Raw genomic sequence first — 12,791 nt, forward strand, 5'->3', positions numbered from 1 at the left:
ACAAGCAATCAAAATGCAGAGTTTTGGAGCCCAGTCCCAACTGATACATCTATAACACAACTCCTAAGACACAGGAAACATCACAGGAAAGGTGGCAGAAAATTATAATAAAGAAGAAAGGGAAGTCTGCTGTGGGACTATATGTCTCTTAGAAATGTCAGGGCAGTTACAGCCATGAAATCTCATCAACATGGCTATCTAAACGAAACCAAAACAAAGATAATATGCTAACATAGAAGGGGAAAAATTCATGGGGCCTCAACTCCAGAAAAAGAACTTCAGGGAATTATGGGATACTGAGAACAGGAGAAATAGTCTTCTCCAGAGAAGAACATGCCAATTGGTTATCCAATACCAAGTGGTGAGAACTGAAATCATATACATACAAGCATCATTATATAGAATACCGGTTGTATTTACATATTTAAAAATATATGTTCACAACAATTAAACAAATAGAAGTCACAAATTTGAGATAAAGAAAACGGTTGCATGAGAAGGGTTGGAGGAAGGAATGAAAGAGGCAAAAATTATGAAATGAAGTAATTTAGTAAAAACAAAAAAAGAATATCTATTCCATAAGAGATCTGGCTTGTCTAATTCAGTATTCCTATTGCTTGGACTAGGGGCTCACACGTTACTCACTTTTTAAAAAGTGGTATTATGGAACATTTTTATTAGTTAAAACAACTTGAGGGAAGATAAATATATTACAGGTTATGCCTTAAAAGGATTTAGTCCATCAAGTAAAAAAAGGCACGGAACAGAAGCAGCATGTGGCTATGGTGGTAAGAGCTAGCTCTTATCTGGGGTTGGGGTGGGATCAGGGGACAGAGAAAGAACTCCACAGTAGCCTTCTCCTTTTCTCCTTTTCTTCAGTCTGGGACACCAGCTCATAGGGTTGTGTCATTCACCTTTAGAGCAGGTCTGTCCCCCTCAGTCAATCTCTGTAAGAAACCCCAGAGTCATACCCAAGATGCAGCTCATTAATTAGCCTTGCTCTGTTACCTCATCTTTTTTCAAGACAGTCTTGGGTGGTGGTAGAGGCTGCAGCAGTGCAAGCCTGTAATCCTAGCACTTGGGAGGCAGAGGCAGGCAGATTTCTGAGTTCGAGGCCAGCCTGGTCTACAGAGTGAGTCCCAGGACAGCCAGGGCTATACAGAGAAACCCTGTCTCGAAAAAAACCAAATAAAAAAAAAAAAAAAAAAAAAAAAAAAAAAAAAAAAAAGACAGAGTCTTATTGTGTAGCCATGGCTGGCTTGGAACTTGGTCTTTAGATCTGGGTAACATCAAAGTCGGAGACATTCACCTGTCTCTGTTCACCACCACATTCTATTCTTTTTTCTTAATTCAATCAAGTTGACAATCAACATTAATCATCACTATTTCCAAACACCTGCTGAAATGGGGCCAAGAAAGGAACCATGTATATCATTACCCAGATTCAGCAAGTTCAATAATGTGCCAGTTTTCTTTATTCTGTTTCTTTAACTGGCTTTGTTACTTCAGTGTTTAAAGGAAATATTAAAACAATATAAGCCACAGATATTTTAGTATGTATGAATATTTTAAAAAAATACTAAGTGCTATGGCATTACTTCTCCAACAAAATTATCAATAATTTCTTAATGTTGTCTAATTATAATTTCCTCAACTGGTAAACTACATCTTAACTGATATCTACTGAATAAATAATCAGTGAAGACCTGCACCTGAATTCCAAAGCAGGATGCAGCAAAAACCCTTAGTTTCCAAGGTTTTCACTTTCAAAGGTGGAGAACCATCTATGCAAGTACTGTTCCATTCATTCAAGTGAAAAGCAAGTATAAAACTTCACAAAGGATATTCAACCACATAAATGAAGCTACATCTTCCTTTGCTTATTACTACAAGGCTGATTATAGCAGACTGATTCATACTAGCTAAGCATTGGAAACAAACCAAATTTGTATCAGACAGAGTAGATAAACAAGCTGTTATATTCATAAAATATAATGCTACTCAGTAATACAAGGAATTAGATACACAACAATATGAGTAAGTGTCACAAATATTATGCTGACTAAAAGAAACAAAACACATGGGTGTATGCTTCATAATTTCATTTATATAAAATTCTAGAGCAGGCACAGATAATCACCATGGGAAAACTATCAGAATAATAATCCTTTGTGTGCATGGGGACTGACTGGGTGGAGGCATGGCAGAACCTTCTTGGAGTGATGGTAATTTTTCAGAAGTTTGATTACAGGTGTGTATATTTTTTAAAACATGTTGAATTGTACACTTAAGATATTTGCATATTTTCATATGCAAATTTATCCATAAACAAATACATATTTAGGCAGATATGTACTGGTGTTTGCTATTAGTTTTAAAATGCATCAGAAAAGTAAGATGATCCAATGGAAAACATAGGGTTGACTCTATGGAAAGGAATGTGATAAAGCAATATAAAAAAATTTTAGTGGTAAAACCACTTGTATTACAGTTACTTAAAAATTTCCCAAAAGGCATGTGAAAATTTGTATAATGAAATGTAGTTTTGCCTGTTGCCATCTGCAACCAGGAGCTAAGGCTGTTACATAGCCCTCTGTACACAGATCCCCGCCAGGAGAGAGATGGTCTCCTAGGAGTGGTCTCACTCCCAGCTGGGCTCAGAGGTAAGATCTCAATTTTCTCTCCAATAACTGTCCAAAGTGGGACTGGACAAGAGCACACAGGGCTCAGGAACAGTGGCACAGCTGGGACAGGATATTTTCAGTTTCCATCTGCACCTGGGAGCTGGGGCTATTCCACAGTCCTCTGTACATAGGTCCCTCCAGAAGAGAACTGGTCTCCCAGGAACTCTGACACAGGCTTTCAGGCCCATAGGAGGGACAAGCTCCAGCCAGAGACAGTAAGACCAACTAACACTAGAGATAACCAGATGGTGAAAGGCAAGCACAAGAACCTTACCAACAGAAACCAAGGATACTTGTCATCACCAGAACCCAGGTCTCCCACCACAGCAAGTCCTGGATACCCCAACACACTGGAAAAGCATGATTGGATTTAAAATCACATCTCATGATGCTGATAGAGGACTTTAAGAAGGTCATAAATAACTCCCTTAAAGAAATATAGGAGAACACAGGTAAACAGGTAGAGGCCCTTAAAGAAGAAACAAAAAAAAAATCATTTAAAGAATAACAGGAAAACACAACCAAACAGGTGAAGAAACTGAACAAAACCATCCAGAATCCAAAGATGGAAATAGAAACAATAAAGAAATCACAAAACGAGACAACTCTGGAGATAGAAAACCTAAGAAAGAGTTCATGAGTCATAGATGAATCACCGACAGAATATAAGAGATAGAAGAGAGAATCTCAGGTGCAGAAGATACCATAGAAAACATTGACATAACAGTCAAAGAAAATGCACAGTGCAAAAAGATTCTAAACCAAAACTTCGAAGACACAATGAGACCAAACATAAGGATAAGAGTGAAGATTCCCAACTTAAACAGCCAGTAAATATCTTCAACAAAATTATAGAAGAAAACATCCCTAATCTAAACAAAGATATGCCCATGAACATACAAGAAGTCTACAGAACTCCAAGTAGATTGGACCAGAAAAGAAATTCCTCCTGTCACATAATAGTCAAAACACCAAATGTACAAAACAAAGAAAGAATATTAAAAGTAGTAAGAGGAGAAGGTCAAGTAACATATAAAGGCAGACCTGTCAGAAATACACCAGACTTCTCACCAGAGACTATGAAAGCTAGAAGATCTTGGGTAGATGTCATACAGACACCAAGAGAACACAAATGCCAGCCCAGGCTACTATACCCAGCAAATCTCTCAATCACCAGTCTTCTCAGTATCTTGGAGAAACCAAGATACTCCATGACAAAACCAGATTTACACAATATCCTTCCCTAAATCCATTGCTATAAAGTATAATAGATGGAAAATGCCAATAGAAGGAGGGAAACTATACCCTAGAAAAAGCAAGAAAATATTCTTTCAACAACAAACCCCAAAGAAGATAACCACACAAAAATAAAAATAACATAAAAATGAACAGGAATCAACAGTCACTATTTTCTTAACGTCAATGGACTCAATTCCCCAATTTAAAAAAAAAAAAAACATAGACTAAGACACTGAATACATAAACAGGACCCAGCATTTCGCTGCATATAAGAAATGTGCCTCAGTATCAAAGACAAACACTACCTCAGAGTAAAAGGCTGGAAAACAATCTTCCATGCAAGTGGTCCCAAGAAAGAAGCTGGAGTAACCATTCTAATTTCAGATAAAATCGACTTTCAATCAAAAGTCATTAAAAAAAGATAAGAAAGGACACTTTATACTTATCAAAGGAAAAATCTACCAAGAAGAACTCTCCATTCTTAACATCTGTGTTCCAAATACACCCACATTCATAAAGGAAACTTTACTAAAGCTTAAACCATACATCACATCCCACACAATAATTGTGGATGACTTCAATACCTGACTCTCCTCAATGGACAGATCAGGGAAACACAAACTAAATAGAGACACAGTGAAACTAACATAAGTTATAGACCAAATGGATTTAACAGATATCTATAGAACATTTCATCCTAAATCAAAAGACTATACCTTCTTCTCAGCACCTCATGGTACCTTCTCCAAAATTGACCATATAATTGGTCACAAATCAGACCTCAACAGATACAAGAAGATTGAAATAATCCCATGCCTCCTATCAGATCACCACGGAGTAAGACTGGTCTTCAATAGCAACAAAAACAACAGAAAGCCCACATACTCATGGAAGCTGAACAATGCTCTACTCAATGATAACTTGGTCAAGGAAGAAATAAAGAAATAAATTAAAGACTTTTTAGACTTTAATGAAAATGAAGCCACAACATGAAAGCAGTGCTAAGAGAAAAACTCATAGCTCTGAGGGCCTCCAAAAAGAAGCTGGAGGGAGCATACACTAGCAGCTTAACAGCACACCTGAAAGCCCTGGAACAAAAAGATGCAAATGCAACCAAGAGGAGTAGGTGGCAGGAAATAATCAAACTCAGGGCTGAAATCAATCAAGGAGAAACAAAAATCATCAAAGAATCATCAAGGAATCATCAAAACCAGGAGCTGGTTCTTTGAGAAAATCAACAAAATACATAAACACTTAGCCAGACTAACCAGAGGGTTCATGGGGCTGGTTGTGAGGAAAGGTGTGTGTGTGTGTTGGGGTGGGGGGAGTTGACCGGTGTCCTTGGGACACTGGGCAGGTGAATGTAGGCAGTTGTCCTGCACAAGCCCCCATGCCACCAGGTGGGCACCCGGCTGTGAGGAGCCATGAGACCCCAGACTGCGGGGGGTGGGGTGGAAGGTGCGGTCTCGGGGTTCTCAGTTTTGGACATCTCTGGCTGTAGCAGAAGAGATGAGAACCATGTCGGGGCCCTGGGGTCTTTGGCCAGATGCCAAAAGGAAAAGGGAAGGCGTTGCAGATGGGCCGGGAGGCTGGAGGCACTGGTTGTTTCCCCTGCAGGCAAGAGTCTTTGATCTGATCTGGAGGCTGCTGGCAGCTTGGCTTAGTGGGTGACCATGGCTGGAACACTGAGGTTTCCTGAGGGAGGTTAGGCATGACTTCTTGGAGGAACACCTGCTATATTGCTTTAGCACTGCAAGTCAAGATGAAAAGAGGCAGTCCATGGTTTTTGGTGTTTATTGTAGAGAAATAGAGACAAGGAGAAAGTAGAGAAGTAGAAACTATCCATGGCCACATGGAGAGAGAGGGAAAGGAATGGGGAGAGAAGGGGAGCAAAGTGGCAAGAGACAAGAGTGAAAGAGTGGGGAGTGGGCAAGCAGCCCCTTTTATAGTGGGCTGCGTCCTGGCTGTTGCCAGGTAACTGTGGGGGTGGAGTCCAGCAAGAACATTAGGGGATTGGGTCATGGCCCTACGTGACTCATGGCCACAGAACTATAGAGTTGAGCATCTCATGTCAGAAGCCTGGTGCCTGGGAGCATGGCTAACTGATCAGTCCCTTGAAGAATATCTACACGGTCTTCAGAGGTTAAGCCTCCTTCAACCAGAACACAGACTGCCTTTCATGGTCCTACAATAGAGCACAGAGACAGTATACAAACCAACAAAATCAGAAATGAAAAGAGAGATATAACAACTGAAACCAAGGAAATCCAAAAATTCATCAGATCCTACTAAAAAGGGCTATACTCAACAAAACTGGAAAATATGGATGAAATGAACAATTTTCTAAACAGATTCCAGGTACCAAAGTTAAATCAGAATTAGATAAATGACCTAAACAGTCCCATAGTCCCTAAAGAAATAGAAAATAGAAACAGTCATTAAAAGTCTCCCAATCAAAAGGAAAAAAAAAGCCCAGGACCAGATGGGTTTAGTGCAGTGTTCTATTGGACCTTCAAAGAAGACCTAATATCAATTCTTCAAACTATTCCACAAAATAGAAAGAAAAGGAACACTACCCAATTTGTTTTATGAAGCCACACTTACTCTGATACCTAAAGCACACAAAGACCCAACAAAGAAAGAGACTTCAGACCAATATGCCTTATGAATATTGATGCAAAAATAGTGGATAAAATTCTAGTAAACTGAATCCAAGATCACATCAAAACGACTATCCATCTTTCATCCCATGGATGCAGGGATGGTTCAATGTGTGGAAATCCATCAACATAATCCACTATATAAACACTCAAAGAAAAAAACACAAAATCATTTAATTGGATGCTAAGAAGGCATTTGAAAAATCCAACACCCCTTCATGATAAAAGTCTTGGAAAGATCAGGAATTCAAGGCCCAGCCTAAACATAGTAAAAAGCAATACACAGCAAACCAATATCCAACATCAAACTAAATGGAGAGAAACTTGAAGGAATCCCACTAAAATCGACTAGACAGGGCTGCCCACACTCTCCATACCTGTTCAATACAGTACTCAAAGTCCTAGCCAGAGCAATTAGACAACAAAAAGGGGGTCAAAAGGATACAAATTGGGAAGGAAAAAGTCAAAATATTACTATTTGTAGATGATATGACAGTATACTTAAGTGACCACAAAAATTCCACCAGAGAACTTCTACCGCTGATAAACAACTTCAGCAAAGTGGCTGGATATAAAATTAACTCAAACAAATCAGCCTTCCTATCTATACTCAAAGGATAAAGAGGCTGAGAAAGAAATTAGGGTAAGGACACCCTTCACAACAGTCACAAATAATATAAAATGCCTGGGTGTGACTTTAACTATCTGTACGACAAGAACTTCAAGTCTCTGAAGAAAGAAATTGAAGACTTCAGAAGATGGAAAGATCTCCTATGCTCATGGGTTGGCAGGATTAATATAGTAAAAATGGCCATCTTGCCTAAAACAGTCTACAGATTTAATGCAATTCCCATCAATATTTCAACTCAATTCTTCATAGAGTTAGAAAGAGCAATTTCCAAATTCATCTGGAATAACAAAAATCCCAGGATAGTGAAAAATATTCTCAAAAATAAAGAATTTCTGGGGGAATCACCATCTGGGACCTCAAGCAGTACTACAGAGCAATTGTGATTAAAAACTGCATGGTATTGGTACAGTGACAGACAGGTAGATCAATGGAATAGAATTGAAGATCCAGAAATGAACACAAACACCTATGGTCACATGATCTTTGACAAAGGAGCTAAAACCATCCAGTGGAAAAAAGGCAGCATTTTCAACAAACTGCTGGTTCAACTGGCGGTTAGCATGCAGAAGAATGCAAATCAGTTCATTCTTATCTCCTTGTACTAAGCTCAAGTCCAAGTGGCTCAAGTACCTCCACATAAAACCAGATACAATAAAAGTAACAGAAAAGACAGTGGGGAAGAGCCTTTATGTAGCTCATGGGCACAGGGGAAAATTTCCTAAACAGAACACCAATAGCTTATGCTCTAAGATCAAGAATTGACAAATGGGACTTCATAAAACTGCAAAGCTTCTGTAAGGCAAAGGACACTGTCAACTGGACAAAATGACAACCGACAGACTGGGAAAAGATCTCTACCAGTCCTATATTCAATAGAGGGCTAATATCCAATATATTCAAAGAACTCAAGAAGTTAGACTCCAGAAAACCAAATAACCCTATGAAAAATGGGGTACAGAGCTAAACAAAGAGTTCTCAATAGAGGAAATCCAAATGGCTGAGAAGCACCTAAAGAAATGTTCAATATCCTTAGTCATCAGGGAAATGCAAATCAAAACAACCTTGAGATTCTACCTCACACCAGTCAGAATGGCTAAGATCAAAACCTCAGGTAACAGCAGATGCTGGTGAGGATGTAGAGAAAGTGACACCCTCCTCCATTACTGGTAGGATTGTAAGCTAGTAAAATCACCCTGGAAATCAGCCTGGTGGTTCCTCAGAAATTTGGACATAGTACTATGTGAAGACCTAGGTATAGCACTCCTGGGCATATACTCAGAAGATTCTCCAACATGTAATAAGGATACATGCTCCACTATGTTCATAGAAGCCTTATTTATAATAGCCAAAAGCTGGAAAGAACCCAGATGTCCCTCAACAGAGGAATAGATACAGAAAATGTGATACATTTACACAATGAAGTACTACTCAGCTATTAAAAACAACAAATCCATGATGGAACTAGAAAATATCATCCTGAGTGAGGTAACCCAATCACAAAAGAACACACATGGTATGCACTCACTGATAAGTGGATATTAGCCCAGAAGCTCGGAATACCCAAGATACAATTCACAGACCACATGAAGCTCAAGAAGAAGGAAGACCAAAGTGTGGATACTCTGGTCCTTCTTAGAAGGGGGAACAAAATACAGAGACAAATACATGGGGGGAGATACAGAGACAAAGTGTAGAACAGAGACTGAAGGAAAGGCCATCCAGAGACTGCCCCACCTGGGAATCCATCCCATATACAGACACCAAACCCAGACACTATTGTGGATGTCAACAAGTGCTTGCTAACAGGAACCTGATATAGCTGTCTCCTGAGAGGCTCTGCCAGAGCCTGACAAATACAGAGGGGGGTGCTCTCAGTCAACCATTGAACTGAGCACGGGTCCCCCAATGGAGGAGTTAGGGAAAGGACCCAAGGAGCTGAAGGGGTTTGCAACCCCATAGGAGGAACAACAATATCAACCAACCAGTATCCCCTAGAACTCCCAGTGACTTAATCACCAACCAAAGAGTACACATGGAGGGACCCATGGCTCCAGCAGAAGATGGCCTTGTCAGACATCAACGAGAGGAGCAGCCTTTCGTCCTGAGAAGGCTCAAATGCCCTAGTGTAGGGGATTTTCAGAGAGGAAAAGGGAACAGGGACAACATTTGAAATGTAAATAAAGAAAATATCTAATAAAAAAAGAGAAAAAGAAATGTAGTTTTGATTAGATGAGAGCAAAAGGACATTAGCCTGACCACTCAGATGACGTGGTGCTCCTTACATTCTTGGTAACTGATTCCCTGGCAGAGATGATGAACTGACCTCCACTCCCGGTTCTTGTGTACACTGGTAGCTTTTTGGCCATATCCACAAGCATCTGCTTCTGGACCTCAGGTCTTTCTTCATTTTTATAGCGCTCCTTGTCTGTATAGGACAAGTGGAACTGGAAACAGAATGGGCAATGTTTACATTTTCAGATTCATAGAAAGCATTCAAATAACCATAACTACCTAATGAAAATATCTACTCTTGAACTTCAGATATCAGTTTGTCTTAGACATTTTTAGGTATGTGTTTTATGAGATAGGTAGTATTGTTATTTAAAATAAAAAAGTATTTAGACAGATTAAGTACCTTGTCCATGGTTGTACTCAATCAACTTATAAGTAGCAAAGCTGCTCCCAATGTACTTCATCTAACTCCCAAACTTGTATTTTTTCCATTCCATTAAACCATGTATGATGGTATATATAGTTGATTAACACATTGCTACTAGGATCCCTTCAATGAGCAGCCAGGTTTACTGAATTCCACTTACTATTTTATAGGTTCATAATGCTGACAACACTCAGAGAAGCTGGATGGATTGTGACAGTAACTGAATATTATAATTTTGCAAATAAGTGGAATTTTGGATATTCTCTCTAGCTGATACAGAACTTTTTGTCAGTTTAATGCTACATTTTGCTAATATTGCCTAAGGCAACCTAATTATTTTTTTCAAATCAATATAGATTTGAAAATTTTTCTTTAGTCTACACAAAAGGGTAGACATATGGAAAAAGAGAAGATCTATAGTAGGAATTCCTGGTATAAGCTTTTTCATGGACTTAAATAAAAAATAACTTTCAGAAATTGGGCATTCTTGATCTGAACTTTTTTTTCTGTAAAATAAAAGAAATGATTCTGATTTCAGAAGACTGGAGAAGAATTATTGGGTAATAACAAGAAACTCAAAGTATTATTTAGAATTCTAATTAGTCATCATGTAAATCTCTTTGATATTACCAGTCATTTGAATTTTAACTTAGTATATAATGCTTTACTCAGTACGCTTACAGCTACTCCTGATAATGAACACCTTTTCAATGACTTCACTGGGCCATTTTGGGTATTCTCTTGGAATACTTATTCAAGCCTTTTGTCCACCATAATAATTAGGCTTTTAGTCAGTTTCCTTTCAGAGTGAAGTCTCCAGTGGGTTGGCTATGCTTCAGTGAAGCCACACATCAAAGAGTAGATGAGTAACACAAACTGTACTTGATGGGTTTAAAGAAAAAAGAGGACATGAGTGGGCAGGTAGGGCAAGGATAATGGTTCTAGGAGGAACATGGGAGGGGTGAATATTATCAAAATTGTATGAAATTCTTTAGGAAATAACAAAATTGAGAAAATATGCTATTGTCTTTTTATGCTGAATTGTGACAATCTTTTATATATTACAGATTCTACTCTTTTGTTGAATATTTTTGTAACAATATGTACCTTTTCTTTTGGTCTTTTTATGGTGCATATTGAGGGACAGAAGATCTTGATGAGAGTGTGGACTTTTAGTCCAAGTTGGATAACTTAGGTACTATCTAAAGGTAAATGCATATCAGTGGTATGGCCTACCAATCCCACTCCTAGTTATATTAACCAAGACAAATGAATATATGTGGACGAAACATATATGTAAATATGCCAAAAGACATGTACAATAATGCTCAGATTAGGTGTGGGTAGCTATGAAGTCTCTCTCTCTTTCTCTCTCTCTCTCTCTCTCTCTCTCTCTCTCTCTCTCTCTCTCACACACACACACACACACACACACACACGCGCGCGCGCGCACAAATAAATAAATGTTAAAAATAAAAAGTAAATTAACAATAGAACTCTATCCATGGTGCTTTTTATTGTATCATGCCATTCTCAATGAGAGTGAGAATTAAATGTCCTCCTGAGATTATATGGAAAGGCATAGGAGGTATTTGAAATTGTCACAATAAATACAATATATTTATAAGCATTTAATTCTTAGCCCTGAGTTCTGCTGTATACTAGGTAGATACATCCTATAAGGTTATAATAAGTAAATACTGTAAACTGATACAGAATAAACTGGTTGTTTTATTATAGATACAATCATACTAACATAAAAATCCAAAAGTTTTAGATTTTCATTTAAATTTTGCTAATTGAACATAGTACCTCATAGCAAGGCTTTAATCTTTGAGGCATCCTTGTGAATGTAGCTTTCTCAGGGGCCTTCATACTATTTGAAGGGCACAGGAAGAATTGTTTCTATTTATATGTTAGAAATACTTTGTGGTCACTCAACAAATGGTTTTGAACAAGATGGCTGGCACAGACTGCATATTTCTGGCACTATCTAAGCCTTGTTATGGATTATAAAGCAGTGAGCTAATAAATGCACTTTTGGATGAGACAACTGGTGACAGATTGGAATGCTGTGTTAGAGAAATTAATATTGTGGTCATTAAGTAGTCCCAACGAACTCTCCTTCCAGTTTTACAAATTGAGAATGATAAAGATGTAGTCATTAAAAGGGGAACATGATCAGGTATTTGGGGGTGGGGGTGGGACAGGAGTCAAGCCATGAGAGCCAGCAGAGTGAATGGAAATATGCAGCTTCAGGAGGTGGGAGACCAGAGACCTGGGAGGTGAGAGACTTTTAGGACCTTAGATGAAATGCCTGACAGTGGTGGAGAGGGCACCTCCAGTAGAAAGACAGGGCATCAAGTGCAGGGGTGAGGATGCCATCCCACAGTCACAACTCTGACTCAGAATTATTCCTGGGTGAAAGAAGTGCAGGGACAAAACTGGAGAGGAGCCTGAGGGAAAGATGGTCCAGTGACAGGCCCAACTCGGGATCCAGCTCAGGGGGAGGCTCCAAGGCCTGACACTATTACTAATGCTATGGTGTGCTTACAGACAGGAGCCTAGCATGGCTGTCCTCCGAGAGGCCCAACAGGCAGCTGAAAGTATCAGATGCAGATACTTACACCTAACCAATGGACAGAAGTCAGAGAACCCTGTGGTTGAATTAGAGAAAAGCTGGAAGAATCTGAGGAGGAGGAGTGCGACCCCATAGGAAGACCTGCAGCCTCAACTAACCTGGATCCCTGAGATCTCTCAGATACTGAGCCACCAACCAGGGAGCATCCACTACATGTTCAGAGGCCCCAGTCACATATATAGTATCAGACTGCCTGCTCTGGCCTCAGTGAGAAAAGATAAATATAAAAAATAAAAGATGTAGTCATAAGCATTAGACATTTGCAGTACTTGATTAA

The 12,791-nt window shown here is 39.1% G+C and overlaps 1 protein-coding gene across 1 annotated transcript in view; it reads right to left on the reverse strand.

Moving 5' to 3' along the window:
- The window catches only part of Zdhhc15 (zinc finger DHHC-type palmitoyltransferase 15), a 126,221-nt gene that overhangs the window by 49,072 nt on the left and 64,358 nt on the right, over positions 1 to 12,791 (reverse strand). The window contains exon 4 of the mRNA XM_052171074.1: positions 9,538 to 9,658. Within this exon, the coding sequence (XP_052027034.1) occupies positions 9,538 to 9,658 (121 nt within the window). The remainder of the gene's footprint in view (positions 1 to 9,537; positions 9,659 to 12,791) is intronic.

The sequence above is a fragment of the Apodemus sylvaticus genome, chromosome X (assembly GCF_947179515.1).
Source record: "Apodemus sylvaticus chromosome X, mApoSyl1.1, whole genome shotgun sequence".
Taxonomy (NCBI): domain Eukaryota; kingdom Metazoa; phylum Chordata; class Mammalia; order Rodentia; family Muridae; genus Apodemus; species Apodemus sylvaticus.